Source organism: Scyliorhinus torazame, chromosome 5 (assembly GCF_047496885.1).
Source record: "Scyliorhinus torazame isolate Kashiwa2021f chromosome 5, sScyTor2.1, whole genome shotgun sequence".
NCBI classification, from domain to species: Eukaryota; Metazoa; Chordata; class Chondrichthyes; order Carcharhiniformes; family Scyliorhinidae; genus Scyliorhinus; species Scyliorhinus torazame.
The window spans coordinates 128,229,445-128,245,054 of record NC_092711.1 but is presented as its reverse complement, the minus strand read 5'-3'; the positions used below and the strand labels follow the sequence as shown (position 1 = coordinate 128,245,054).

At 47.9% G+C, this 15,610-nt stretch overlaps 1 protein-coding gene across 1 annotated transcript in view; it reads right to left on the bottom strand.

The window, feature by feature from the left end:
* The window catches only part of LOC140419717 (uncharacterized), a 53,366-nt gene that overhangs the window by 32,908 nt on the left and 4,848 nt on the right, over positions 1 to 15,610 (bottom strand). Inside the window, exons 3-5 of the mRNA XM_072503656.1 lie at positions 11,808 to 11,862; positions 4,219 to 4,539; positions 1,684 to 1,989 (exon numbers count right to left, since the gene is read on the bottom strand). Coding sequence (XP_072359757.1) covers positions 1,684 to 1,989; positions 4,219 to 4,539; positions 11,808 to 11,862 — 682 coding nt within the window. The remainder of the gene's footprint in view (positions 1 to 1,683; positions 1,990 to 4,218; positions 4,540 to 11,807; positions 11,863 to 15,610) is intronic.

Below are 15,610 nucleotides of genomic sequence, written 5' to 3'. Positions count from 1 at the left end.
TGAGCTGATGTTCAGCACACGGTGTCTGTCTGACAGGACCGTGACTGTTATTAGGCTGAGATGTTCTGTTTTGAATAAAACGTTCACCAATTCCCTCCCAGATTGGGATTGCTCATTCTATTAGTGAGTAAGTCGAGATGTTTATAAATCCCTTTTTCTAGTTTGTCTCCTGTCATAAAACCTGACAGAGTTGGAAAAAAAACTCCCCTTGTCCTTGCAAAATGATGATCTTAGTGGACATGCGGCATTTAATATTGTTTTCACCTTCTGAGGACATTTTAAAAAACACATCCCCGACTTGGATTCCTGTGAACATTACGCTCCGATCACTGACTGATATCAGCATCCAGGATTGCAGGAGTGAAGGGAACTGTTTCGATTTCTCCACCCAGAACTTCATACAAAACCTACCAGATTGTACAGGATATCAGTGAAATCCTTGTGTCCTGAATCAGCAACATGCCTCAGGACCAGCATCATTGAAGGGGCCGATCGCACCATTTTACTGGATCAACGAGATCCAACCCACCACCTCACAGTCTCTCTCTCTCTCTGGGTGACAAATAGGCTTCTAATTCTTGGCAGCCTGAGTCAGCTTTGAGAGACAATGGTCATGCGGTGGGGTCAGGTCCCTATTCAATCTGACCTGGAACAGGTCACGACAAAATGACCGTTTAGTTTAGGAGTGGGTTGGGAGCGGGAACCCAAACCATGGCTGTAATTTTCGCAGTGCTGACACTTTCATTCTGACAGACACCATGTGCTAAATCGGAACCATCCTGGATGGTTCGTAATAACATTCAACAGCCAATTCCATTCACAGTCAATCACTTTATTGTACACATCTGTTGGTGACAGTTATATTGGAATTTTTCACCATTTTTGAGGGTCACATTGAGGTCAGTCTGGTAAACAAGCTTCGGCAAACACCCAGAACAAGAGCAAGGAGGGCAAGTGGTTCCACCTGGAATTGGAAGAGATGCGGATTAAGTGTTAGACATTTTCACTTCCCCTCGCCTGTGCTGGGAAGGTGGGAGAACCACAAGGCCGCAAGACCCTGCTCAGTCCTTTTAGGACCACGTGGATGATGAAAAGCTGCTTCACCTTGTCCAGAATAGTAATCAGAGGAAATTGAGCTGTGCTTGAAGGGGACGTGGTGGGGGTGGCGACTCAATTCAAGACAATGCAGGGAATACATTGATCAGCGATTCATTGGTTAATTTCTGGAGCAGGCTCGGGACACAGTGAAGCAAATCCAGGCAATTCCTTCAAATGGGAAATTGGAAAGATTTATTTCATAAAACGGCACTTGGGAGCAAAGGAAACGTTAGGAGCTGATTTGAACTGGATGGTATTGGATGTGTTGGTCTCAGATGGGACATATCGAGGGACCATTTCACACTCTGCCCCATTTTCATTTCTAGTCACAGAGAGTGACATTGGATAAGGGCGTGAACAGAGAGCACCCAATTCCCACAGTTTCCCTGCCATTTGGTTAAAATTACTCCCCTTAAATTTAATGTCGAAACACAAAATACTAAACATTTCACTCTCCCAAAAGGATCGATATTTGTAGTATTTGTGATAGTGGTTCATGATTTGAGGGTGAGTCTTAGCACATTAAGTGAACACAAGTCTAAATTACTGACGGTTTATTCTTTTCCTCTCTCAGACACCACTTACCCTCTCGGTATCTCATGCTGATCCTGTTATCGGAGTTCGAAGGTTTGTGGGTCACTCCACAAGTGTAGTCATTCCCTTCCTTCCAATCCACCACGGGAACTGTCAGGTAAGAGACTGTTTCGAATGTCTTGTCGGATCTCTCTTTGGAAGGTAATAACACATTGACTTGGACTTCTCCGGCTTTGGTCCAGGAAACCTGTACTTCGTCAGGATAGAATCCGGATATGACACATCCCAGGACAGCAGTAGTTTGATTGTAGACAGCCTCCGGGGATGGGACAAGGGAGATGAGCTGGGGAGCTTGAGCTGTGGAACATTGCAATATTTCAGATTACACGATTGTTTTGGTAAATTGCCTCAAGTTCTAAAACAACCATGACGATAACAGACCCTTTCTTTCATAATGAGATTGATTTGCCCCTGAGCATGTTCACATGATGAGGACACTCGTGACTGTTGTCGAATGCTGTGATTGGGAGAGCTGGCAGTATACCTAGGGTCTGCCAAGTGGAGAATCCCATTCCTCAGGGATATGGAGCAAAGTAATGGAAGCTGAGGTGTAGAGCAGCCATGGTGTTGACTGACTGATGGAGCAGACTGAAGGAGGTGCCTGGCCTGTGCCTGTATCCATGTGTAGGAGCACACGGAGAGAACTGTTTCCATTGGGCGGAGCGTTGGGAGTCTCAGATTTAAGATAATTCATAGAATAAACCCAGCTCGGCAGGAGGAAGATTTTCTTTGTAACCAGAACCGAATTGTTTGTGTCTGTAATGCATTGTCTGAAAGAAAGTGTTTTCAATCAATTCAACAGTAATTTTCAAAAGGGAATTGGAGAATTACTTGGAAAAGGGAACGTTTGATGTGGAAAGACAGGGGAGTGGGACTGATTTGGTGTCTCGGATAATGCTAGCACAGATGTGATGGGTTGAATGGCCTCCTGGCCTGTATGATTTTGTGAGTCAGCATCTTATTGCAAGTCAAGGTTGAGGGGTTGGGGAGGCTCTAAAATTGGGCCTGGGTTAGAATTCAGTAGGCCTTGCTTTGTTTTGTTCCTGGCGGCGTACAGGGATCGAGGGCGCGATTCTCCGCTCCCGCGACTAAGTGCCCACGCCGTTGAGGTTCACGACGGCGCGAAACGGCCCCGATCTCGACCAATTCAGGGCCCGAAAATGGGCTAGGATCGGGGCCGCAAGAAACTCGGGGGGCGTGTCACGAAAGCAGCATCATCAGCGCGCAGCGAGCATTGGCGCCGCGTAAAAGTGGCGCCACGTAAATGACGCGGCCGGTGCCGCATAATTGGCGTAACCCACGCATGCGTGGTTGCCGTCCTCCCCGAGGCCGCCCCGCAAGAAGATGTCGGATGGATCTTGCGGGGCGCGGAGGAAAGGAGGTCCCCCTTCAGAGAGGCCGACCCGCCGATCGGTGGGCACCGGTCACGGGCCAGACCCCATTTGAGGCCCCCCCCCCCCCCCCACCGGTGCAGGAACCCCCCTCCCCCCCACAGGCCGTCCCCCCAGCGTTCCTGCGCTGTTCCCGCCGGCAGCGACCAGGTGTGGACGGCGCCGGTAGGAACCCATTGTATTGGGCAGGCCGCTCGGCCCATCCAGGCCGGAGAATTGCCATTTTGGGTGTCTCGGGCGATTCTCCGGCCTGCGCCGCGCAGAACACGACGGGGCCGTTCTCGCCGCTTGGGTGAATCGCGGGAGGGCGTTGAGTGGAAAAATGGCGTGCCAGGCGATTCTCCCAACCGGCGCGGGAGCGGAGAATCGCGCCCCTCGTATCTGGGATCGAAGAATTAATTCGGATTGTGCTTTGTTTTGTTACTAGTAAGTTACCATTCAGCCCATCGAGTCTGCACCGACCCTCTGAAAGCATCCTACCCAACCTCACTCTCCTCACCCTATCCCAATAATCCAACCTATACATCTTTTTTGGACACTAAGGGACAATTGAGCACGGCCAATCCACCGACCTTCCACATCTTTGTACTGTGGATGGAAACCGGAGAACCTGGAGGAAACCCATGCAGACACGGGGAGAAAGTGTAAACTCCACATAGACAGTGACCCAAGGCTGGAATTGAACCCAGATCCCTGGCGCTGTGGGGCAGCAGTGTTAACCACTGTGTCACCGTGCCGCCTGGGTTGTGCTTTGTTTTGTTACCAGCAGCACGACCACCGCACAGAGATCGAGTGTCAGAATTCATTCAGGTTCTGTTTACAACAACCTCCTACATTGTTTGTTGGGGCCGGTCTAGCTCAGTGGGCTAGACAGCTGCTTCAGCAGCGCGGGTTCAATTCCCGGACCGGCTGAGGTTATTCATAAAGGCCCTGCCTTCCCAACCTTGCCCCTCCCCTGATGTGTGGTTATCCTCAGGTTAAATCACCACCAGTCAGCTCCCCCCCTCAACGGGGAAGCAGCCTTTGGTCATCTGGGACCATGCCGACTTTACCTTGACATTCTGAAGGTTCCTTTTCTAATTTCATCCCCTGACACCAGTACAGTTTTTAATGGTAAACAATATCTTGTACTCACATTTAGGTTGAGGCTTTTGGATCTGAACATCCACTATTTTGTTTGGCTTGTAGCCAGCCTTGCAGTGGTAAACCCGATTGGCATTCCAATCTGACGCTGAGACTTTGAGCACACTGCTCATCGTGTAGTTCATATTTTGCTCCAAGATTGCCGGATACTTGTTGACCCCAGTCGTGATGTCTCTGCCGTTACTCGACCAAGTCTGACTGATACTCTCGGACTGAAAGTCCTTGACCAGACAGAGGAGGCTGATCTCATCTTGGTTGGAGCTTGTGCCACAGGAAGAGCTGGAGATGTAAACTGACGGTGTGACCTGGACATCTGAAACGTAAATAGATGCACACAGATAAGCCCAGTAAACCAATGCCTTCCAGAACATTCAGCAGGCGGATTGGGAGCAGGAGGAGGCCACGAGCTCCTTCGAGCCAGCTCTGCCATTCAATAAGATCATGGCTCACATCATTTTACCCTCAACCCCACATTTCCCCCTGCACCACCCCCCCCCCCCCCCGCCGAAATCCTTTCACCCTCTTGCTGAACAAGAATCTATTTAGCTCTATCTTAAAAATATTCAGAGACTCTGATTCCACCGCCTTTTGAGAAAGAGAGTTTCAAAGACTCTTGAATCTGAGGAAAAAACAATTCTCCTCATCGTTGTCTAAATGGGAAACCCCTTATTTTCAAACCTTGACACCGACTTCCCAAAAGAGGAAACATCGGCCAGAATTCCCGGTGGTTGTTGTTCACTTTTCCCGCCGGCAGCTCACCCCCACCCCTGGGTTTCCCGGCGGTATGGGGTGGTTTCAATGGGAAATTAATAAGGGGATCAGGAATTATGAGAGAAGGCAGGAGAATGGGGATGATAAACATATCAGCCATGATTGAATGGCGGATGAGACTCAATGGGTCGAATGGCCTCATTCTTCTGCTCCTATATCTTATGGTCTTATGGGAAGATAATCAAGTCACGTCCTAGGGGCAGCACGGTGGCGCAGTGGTAGCACTGCAGCCTCATGGCACTGAGGTCCCAGGTTTGATCCCGGCTCTGGGTCACTGTCCGTGTGGAATTTGCACATTCTCCCCGTGTTTGTGTGGGTTTCGCCCCCACAACCCAAAGATGTGCAGGGTAGGTGAATTGGCCGCGCTAAATTGCCCCTAAATTGGAAAAGTGAATTGGGTGCTCGAAAACGTTTTTAAAAAGTCACGTCTCACTCTTCTAAACCCCAATAGATACAACCTTTCCTCATCAGAAAACCACCCATTCCAGGCAACACTCCAGGAAACATGGTCTGAACTGCCTCCAATGCATTTCCATTCTTCCTTAAATAAGGAGACAAATACTGTGCACAGTACCCCAGATGTGGTCTCATCAGTGCCCCATATAACTGAAACACAAACTTTCTAACTTTGTATTCCCGCCTCGGTTTCTTTTTTTATTCTTCACCTTTTCATGTTTTCCCACATGAGGCCCCATTTGTTAGATCTTTGCCCGTTCCCTTCACCGATCCCTATCCCTTTGCAGCCTCCTTCACAACTGAGTTTCCCACCTATCTTTGTATCATCAGCAAATTTAGCCTCCAAACTTTTGAATCCTTCATCCAAGTCATTGATATAAATTGTAAAAAGCTGAGTCTCAGCACTGATCCCTGTGGCACATCACTCGCTCAGCCGGAAGTGACCCATTTATGCCAGCCGTGCCAATATGTTACCCCTTCACAATGACCTTTGATGTGGCTCCTTATCAAATGCCTTCTTGAAATGGAAGTACAGTACATCCACCGGTTCCCCTTTACCCACAACACAGGGTAATCGTTCAAGGAACTCCAATAAATTGGGTAAAGATGATTCTCTCTCACAAAACCATATTGACTCTGCCTGATTCTGTTGAATTTTGCTACCTGCTCTGATATAACATCTTTAATAGTAACTTCGAACATTTTCCCGATGACAGATGTGAAGATAAGTGGGCTGTAGTTTCCTGCTTTCTGCCTCCCTCTCTCTTTAAACAAAGGAGTTACATTTGTTATTTTCCAATCTAATAGAACCTTCCCCAAATATCTGAAATTTTGGATAATTAAAACCAGCCCATCAACTATCTCACCAGCCACTTCTTTTAAGAGCCCAGGATGATATCCATCAGGATCTGGGGACTGGTCAGCTGACAGCTCCATCAATCTGCTCAGTGCCACTTCCCTGGTGATTATAATTTTACTGAGTTCCTCCCTCCTTTCCACTTCCTGCCTTACAGCTGCTTCTGGAAGGTTATTTGTGTCTTCCACAGTGAAGACCGATTCAAACTTCCTCTTCAATTCATCTGCCATCTCCTTATTTTCCTTATTAACTCCTCAGATTCAATCTCTATAGGACCAATGATCATTTTGTTAACACCTTTCCTTTTTACATATCAATACAAACTTTTACTATCTGTCTCATATTTCCAGCAATCTTTCTCTTGTATTTTACTTCTTCCTTCCTGATCAATCTTTTTGTTATTCTTTACTGTTTTTAATATTCTGTCCAACCTTCTGACCTCCCACCCATCCGTGAGCAAGTATCTGCATTTTCTCAAAATTTGATATTGTCTCGGAGTGTTTGATGGGGACAATGCAGATGAAGATTTATTTTGTATCTAACCCCGTGCTGTATCTGTGCTGGGAGTGTTTGATAGGGGCAATGTAGAGGAGCTTTACTCTGTATCTAACCCCGTGCTGTACCTGTCCTGGGAGTGTTTGATAGGGACAGTGTAGAGGGAGCTTTACTCTGTATCTAACCCCGTGCTGTACCTGTCCTGGGAGTGTTTGATGGGGACAGTGTAGAGGGAGCTTTACTCTGTATCTAACCCCGTGCTGTACCTGTCCTGGGAGAGTTTGATGGGGACAGTGTAGAGGGAGCTTTACTCTGTATCTAACCCCGTGCTGTATCTGTCCTGGGAGTGTTTGATGGGGACAATGTAGAGGGAGCTTTACTCTGTATCTAACCCCGTGCTGTATCTGTCCTGAGAGTGTTTGATGGGGACAATGAGTAGGGAAGTTTCCAAATTAATGGCATTGGAGATGATCCAGCTCAGAAGGAGCCATTCAGTCCATTGTCCTTCTATCTGTTCTCTCATGGAGATAACCAGTTAATCTCACTCCATTGCTGTTTACCAATAGACCTCAAAACTGCTTTGGAGCCAAAGATTCACTGCAGCACAGAAAGAGGTAATTTGGCCCATCAAACCCATGCCAGCCCTCGAGCGAACAATCCAACCTGTCCCTTCCCCCTCTCCATCCCAGTCGCTCTGTCAATAAATTTCCCTCAGTGATCATCCAATCCCTGCTGAAATTATTATCTCTGTTTCTTTTTTGGCAGCAAGTTCCTGGAACTTAGTTCAAGGAGGGGAGGAAAAGCGACTTGCTTGTCAATTGAGTGAAACAATGAAGGAACGAGGGTTGTGGAGATTTTCCTTCAATTGTTTTTCCAATTCCTTTTTGGAAGTTCCTGTGGAATCTGCTTCTTCCTCCACTTCAGAAAGCGTTTTCCAGATCACAGGAACTCCCGACGTAAATGATGCTCCATTAAATTTTAGAATTGTTTCTGAAAAACTGCCCACCACTGTTATCAGGCTGACTGGTCAGTAATTTGTGAAATAAATCTGCTGTTAATTTACTCTCTTATATCCTGCAGCTACTTTCTCAATGTTATTCACAACTTCCAAACCCTCTTCTTCCCTGAGGAAAACAACTTAAACTGTCCTTAATCCTAACTAATGAATCCTGAGGTATGGTTAATACGGCACTGTGCCATCATGCTTAGCACTGCTAAATTGCCCCTTAGTGTCCAAAGGTTAGGTGGGGTTACGGGGATAGGGCGGAGGATTAGGCAGGATGCTCCTTCTCCAAGGCCATTTACTCTGTATCTAACACCGTGCTGTACCTGTCTGGGGAGTGGTTGATGGGGACAGTGTAGAGGGAGCTTTACTCTGTATCTAACCCCGTGCTGTACCTGTCCTGGGAGTGGTTGATGGGGACAGTGTAGAGGGAGCTTTACTCTGTATCTAACACCGTGCTGTACCTGTCCTGGGAGTGGTTGATGGGGACAGTGTAGAGGGAGGCTTGGTGCAGTCCCGATGGGCTGAATGGCCTTCTGCGCTGTAGGGATTCTATCATCTGTCCAATGCTGACTAGGCTACTGGACTGCACTGTACTGGGCCTCACACAGTCCGACACCGACATCCTACTCACTGCTCACATTGAACTGATCCTTTCAACATCTTTCCAGAATTGTTCAAGCTTTACCCTGATTGATAGGTGGTCGGACTATTCGAGTAAACATGTTGGACAGAGAGAGAAGGAGTGAGAAAGAGGATTAAGGAAGAGAGAGCAGGGAAAAAAAAGAAATGAAGACATAAAGGGAGAGCAAAAGTTTAAAAACGGAAGATATGAAGAAAGAAAGATAAGAAAGAAGGAAGAAAGGTGACTGAAAGAGAAGAAGAAAAGAAATGATGAAACGAAGGGGAACCCAGTGAGTAAATTCAGACAAGATGCTGAACAATAACCACGGCAAAAAAACAAAAATGCTGAAAGTGATCGGGATTAAGAAATGTTTGTCCAGTTTTCAACATGGCAGCACGGTAGCATTGTGGATAGCACAATTGCTTCACAGCTCCAGGGTCCCAGGTTCAATTCCAGCTTGGGTCACTGTCTGTGCGGAGTCTGCACTTCCTCCCCGTGTGTGCGTGGGTTTCCTCCGGGTGCTCCGGTTTCCTCCCACAGTCCAAAGATGTGCGGGTTAGGTGGATTGGCCAATGTAAATTGCCCTTAGTGTCCAAAGTTTCCCTTAGTGTTGGGTGGGGTTACTGGGTTATGGGGATAGGGTGGAGGTGTTGACCGTGGGTAGGGTGCTCTTTCCAAGAGCCAGTGCAGACTCGATGGGCCGAATGGCCTCCTTCTGCACTGTAAATTCTATGATATTCTATGATCTTTCTGCTGAGGAGGAAGGTGAATTGGGACCGCATAGACTGAGGTATTTTATTCCAGTTCAATAAACCCCTCACTCAGTGTTTGTGCCCAGTGATGTTCCCATCGCACAGTCCGTATTAGAATCAAACACTCCAGGCTCGACGTTCATCTAGGGCAGTGACACTTCCTCCCTTTAAGTTCCTGACTTCCGGCTATTTCTGGGATATTACTTCTATCCCGAAGCGTGAAGATCGGTGCAAAATACCTGTTCAATTTATCTGCCAGCTCCTTGTTTGCCATTATTAACTCACCAAACTCACTCTCTTTCGGACCAATACTCACTTTGTTAACTCTTTTCTGCTTTATACATCTAAAGAACCCTTACTATCTGTTTCTAAATTTCTAGCTAGCTTTCTCTCATGCTCTAATTTTTCTCTCCTTATTAATCTTCCAATCATTCAATGCTGGTTTTTCTATTGTATCCAACCTCCTGACCTGTCACCCACCATGACAGAATGATATTCTTTTCCGTTGAGTTTTAATCTATCTTTATCGTCTCTCGTTAACCGAGGATGGTGGGCCTTCCCTTTAGAGATTTCTCTTTCTCGTTGCAATGTACTTATTCTGTGTTATTCTGAAATATCCCTGTAAATATCAGTCATTGCTTCTCTGTTGAACCATCCCTCAGCCTAGTTCCCCAGCTCACTTCAGCCAGCTCTGCTTTCCTGCCCACATAACTGCTCTTATTTCAGTTTTAAACACTAATCTTGGACCCGCATTTCTCTCCCTCAAACTGAATGTAAAATCAATCATGTTATGATCACTGCTGCCGAGGGGTGCCTTCACTATGAGATCATTAATTATTCCCATCTCATTGTACAATACCAGGTCTAGTAAAGCCTGCTCTCTGGTTAGCTCCAGAACGTTCTGTTCGAAGGAACTATCTCGAAAACATTCTGTGACTCCTCATCTCGGCTCCCTTTGCCCATTTGACTTTCCCAGTCTGTGTGTAGATTAAAATGTCGATGATTATCTCCGTACCTATCTGACAAGCTGCCGTTATTTCTTTCTTTATCCATCATCCTAACAGTGGGTACTGGTGGGGGGGCCAATATCACCCCCACAAGAGACTTCTTACCTTTATCATCCCTCATCTTTACCCAAACCACTTCTATATCTGGGTCACCTGAACTTCATTCATCTCGATTGTGCTAAAATGTTTACTGTGTGCTTTTTGCAAAGTTCATCGACAGAAGTAAATTGAAAAGTTCATCCGGGGGACATATTGAAGCCAACGTTGGACTTTTGTTCATTAAGTTAACAACATTTTTGAAACAAGAAATAAATTTTGATCAAATGCAGAAAACTAGTTTCTGAACAGCACCCAGGAGAATGTCAGCTACTGAACCCTGAATGGACCCTTTAGAAGGATGTTGTTAACAAGACGCTGAACTTTAATTTGGGAAACTGGACTGGCGGGAATTCTCCGGCCGTTGTGATTCACTGTTCCCTCCGGCAGCACATCCCCATCAGCGGGATTCCCGGCGGCGCGGGGTGGCTTCAATGGGAAATTCATTGACAAGCGGCGGGAAGAGAGAATCCCGCTGCCAGCGAGCAGCGTGCCGCTGGGAAACAGGCAGCTGGGGAATCGGAGAATCCAGCTCACGGTCTCCATTAAAAGGAGCGAGCACAACACTGAATGTTGCATCTTGTTCCACTCATAGTGGAATAAGAAATATTCCTGCCCATTGGACTTACACGCAGAGTGATATTTAATTATTGAGTCAAATAATCCAATAATTGTAAACATTGAACAAAAAAATCTGATACCAATAAATTAGCAATTAACAGATCCACTACTGTCATTCCCAGGAAAATATTCAACCACACAGAAACCCTTCCAGTTCCCAACCCTCGAGTGTGGGTTCAGTTTGAGCTGAGATCTCAGAGGCGAGAGATGATTTAAACACCATCGAGAGCTCCGGCATCACAGAGAGTTAAACAGTTATTGTCAAAGTGCTAATGAAATCCTGCCTCAATAATACACAATCTTATTCCACCTGCCGTCTGTTGCCTGTCCGTCCGGATTCTCACACTGTGTGAACCATTTTCCCACCGGGATCACTAAACTGTCAAGTGAAACTTGGAACGTATCCTGTTTACACCCAAAAACTGTTCCAGCAATGTAAGAACTGAAATAAATACAATGTGAAGCAACTGTGACACCAGCTATTACATCAAAGCACAACTGGATGATATATTTTAATTTAGAACAAATTTCTAATCCACCCGCAAATATCCTGAAATCCAAAATCACCAAACCTGCCCCAACATAAAGTGTCCTGAAAACTATCATCTGAATCAAGCAGAACATATTAAACAGATCCTGAATCTTCATTAGATTCTGAGAATCAATTCTGTGGAGTTAAATCTTAACCTTTGAGAGTAAATCCAGTTTATCAGATTCCTATTCTCGACTCTACAGAAATCCACCTCTCTCAGATAGAATCATCTAAATATCTCACTGTTCCAAATATCTCACTGATTTCAGGTGAATCATACATTGCACTTGAATTCTTAAATTCACTAATAACACAAATTACAGAAAATAAATATTCGGTAAGGAAGGAATTGAGAAGTTTGTCTTACCTGAAGTCACTTTCACCAAGGTTCCACTCCCCCAGTAGTCAAGATAGTCACTGTGCTCCGTCTGCTCATTCACCCCATACAATAACTGAACTTGTCCACGAGATGTAATAATCTCAGGGTAATGTAAATATAAACCGGGTTTTAACCTGGAGCAGCAGTTTCCTGTATTTTGATCTGGAATTCCATCCTAACCCTGTTCCAAATGTATGAATAAATGAAGTATTTTTTCAGTTTTCCTGTCTGCAGACACCAGCTCCTGCACAATACCGACAATCAGAATCACCTCCTTTTTGTCCTTTATTTCCCCAGAAATCGACATTTCCCTCCAACAATCCGGGTCGGTGTTCAGATATTGCACTCTGGGAAACATGAATGTGGAATCCATGGACACAGACTCTGATACACACGGTCATTTGTGGTGGGGGAGTTTGTGTCAAGCTCTCTATCGCTGTGGCTCCATATCACAGTGCTTCACCCCAGATCATAAACCGCGGGTATGAGATCCAGCCCAAAATAAAATGTCCCAGACAAGCGTCCAGGAGCTTTATTAACTCCTCAGTCTGTGTTCGGGTGTCCCCCACACACCGGGTGTCAAACTCGGGGGTTTTCAGGACTTTTCAGGAAGATGAGTGAATCCACACGGAGTTTTCATTGTTCTTCATCCACTCGATGTTCCTCTCTGTTCATTCACAATTCAACTAATATCTTCACAGAAAGTTGCAGATTATTTAATCAGGATCTGATTTATATCCACGGGGCATGAGGTAAAGGTGGTGATATCGCCCAAAGGCTCCAGTTTCAATCACTTTCCTGTGGCAGGTTTTTGAATGGAGGGATCCCCCATCTCTCTCACTGTGCCACCCATATAGACACTGTGATACACTGCCGTACATTAACCTCCTCCCCTTTCACTGTCACTGAGTCCAGTCACTTCACATTGAAACCACACTGACGCTGCTACAAGGAAGCAATCCTCTTCTCTCATTCACACTCACCATGGTTTGGGCTGTGGTGTTTCAGTGGATCTGTTTCTGGATCAGTGATCTGAAGGTCTGGGTTTAATAATCCAGAGAATCCCTTGTTTATCCCCGCTTTGGGATTTGGGAATTTCACTTCAAACATCCGGGGAAAAGCTGGGATCAGTAAAAGTGACCATGAAGCTGTTGGATGGTCACAACAAACAACAGGTCAAATCCTGAACTTGGGAAGAAAAACCTGTCTCGTCTGTCAGTGACTCCAGCCTGGTCTGTGGGTGACTCCAGTCGGGTCTGTGGGTGACTCCAGCCTGGTCTGTGGGTGACTCCAGTCTGGTCTGTGGGTGACTCCAGTCTGGTCTGTGAGTGACTCCAGTCTGGTCTGTCAGTGACTCCATTCTGGTCTGTGGGTGACTCCAGTCTGGTCTGTGGGTGACTCCAGTCTGGTCTGTGGGTGACTCCAGTCTGGTCTGTCAGTGACTCCAGTCTGTTCTGTGGGCGACTCCAGTCTGGTCTGTCAGTGACTCCAGTCTGGTCTGTGGGTGACTCCAGTCGGGTCTGTGGGTGACTCCAGTCTGGTCTGTCAGTGACTCCAGTCGGGTCTGTGGGTGACTCCATTCTGGTCTGTCAGTGACTCCAGTCTGGTCTGTCAGTGACTCCAGTCTGGTCTCTCGGTGACTCCAGTCTGGTCTGTGGGTGACTCCAGTCTGGTCTGTGGGTGACTCCAGTATAGTCTGTCAGTGACTCCAGTCTGGTCTGTGGGTGACTCCAGTCTGGTCTGTGGGTGACTCCAGTCTGGTCTGTGGGTGACTCCAGTCTGGTCTGTGGCTGACTCCAGTCTGGTCTGTAGGTGACTCCAGTCTGGTCTGTGGGTGACTCCAGTCTGGTCTGTGGGTGACTCCAGTCTGGTCTGTGGGTGACTCCAGTCTGGTCTGTCAGTGACTCCAGTCAGGTCTGTGGGTGACTCCAGTCAGGTCTGTGGGTGACTCCAGTCTGGTCTGTCAGTGACTCCAGTCTGGTCTGTAGGTGACTCCAGTCTGGTCTGGGGGTGACTCCAGTCTGGTCTGTGGGTGACTCCAGTCTGGTCTTTCGGCGTCTCCTGTCTGGCCTCGAGGTGACTCCAGTCTGGTCTGTGGGTGATTCCAGTCTGGTCTGTGGGTGATTCCAGTCTTGTCTGTGGGTGACTCCAGTCTAGTCTGTCAGTGACTCCAGTCTAGTCTGTCAGTGACTCCAGTCTGGTCTGTGGGTGACTCCAGTCTGGTCTGTCGGTGACTCCAGTCTGTTCTGTGGGTGACTCCAGTCTGGTCTGGGGGTTACTCCAGTCTGGTCTGTCGGTGACTCCAGTCTGTTCTGTGGGTGACTCCAGTCTGGTCTGGGGGTTACTCCAGTCTGGTCTGTCAGTGACTCCAGTCAGGTCTGTGGGTGACTCCAGTCAGGTCTGTGGGTGACTCCAGTCTGGTCTGTCAGTGACTCCAATCTGGTCTGTAGGTGACTCCAGTCTGGTCTGGGGTGACTCTAGTCTGGTCTGTGGGTGACTCTAGTCTGGTCTGTAGGTGACTCCAGTCTGGTCTCTCGACGTCTCCTGTCTGGTCTCTAGGTGACTCCAGTCTGGATTGTGGGTGACTGCAGTCTTGTCTGTCAGCGACTTCAGTCTGGTCTGTGGGTGACTCCAGTCTGGTCTGTCAGTGACTCCAGTCTGGTCTCTCGGTGACTCCAGTCTGGTCTGTGGGTGACTCCAGTCTGGTCTGTCGGTGACTCCAGTCTGGTCTGTGGGTGACTCCTGTCTCGTCTGTCAGTGACTCCAGTCTGGTCTGTCAGTGACTCCAGTCTGGTCTGTCGGTGACTCCAGTCTGGTCTGTCGGTGACTCCAGTCTGGTCTGTGGGTGACTCAAGTCTGGTCTGTGGGTGACTCCAGTCTGGTCTGTGGGTGACTCCAGTCTGGTCTGTGGGTGACTCCAGTCTGGTCTGTGGCTGACTCCAGTCTGGTCTGTAGGTGACTCCAGTCTGGTCTGTGGGTGACTCCAGTCTGGTCTGTCAGTGACTCCAGTCAGGTCTGTGGGTGACTCCAGTCAGGTCTGTGGGTGACTCCAGTCTGGTCTGTCAGTGACTCCAGTCTGGTCTGTCAGTGACTCCAGTCTGGTCTGTGGGTGACTCCAGTCTGGTCTGTGGCTGACTCCAGTCTGGTCTGTCAGTGACTCCAGTCTGGTCTGTGGGTGACTCCAGTCTGGTCTGTGGCTGACTCCAGTCTGGTCTGTAGGTGACTCCAGTCAGGTCTGTGGGTGACTCCAGTCAGGTCTGTGGGTGACTCCAGTCTGGTCTGTCAGTGACTCCAGTCTGGTCTGTCGGTGACTCCAGTCTGGTCTGTGGGTGACTCCAGTCTGGTCTGTGGGTGACTCCAGTCTGGTCTGTCAGTGACTCCAGTCAGGTCTGTGGGTGACTCCAGTCAGGTCTGTGGGTGACTCCAGTCTGGTCTGTCAGTGACTCCAGTCTGGTCTGTAGGTGACTCCAGTCTGGTCTGGGGGTGACTCCAGTCTGGTCTGTGGGTGACTCTAGTCTGGTCTGTAGGTGACTCCAGTCTGGTCTTTCGGCGTCTCCTGTCTGGCCTCTAGGTGACTCCAGTCTGGTCTGTGGGTGATTCCAGTCTGGTCTGTGGGTGATTCCAGTCTTGTCTGTGGGTGACTCCAGTCTAGTCTGTCAGTGACTCCATTCTAGTCTGTCAGTGACTCCAGTCTGGTCTGTGGGTGACTCCAGTCTGGTCTGTCGGTGACTCCAGTCTGTTCTGTGGGTGACTCCAGTCTGGTCTGGGGGTTACTCCAGTCTGGTCTGTCA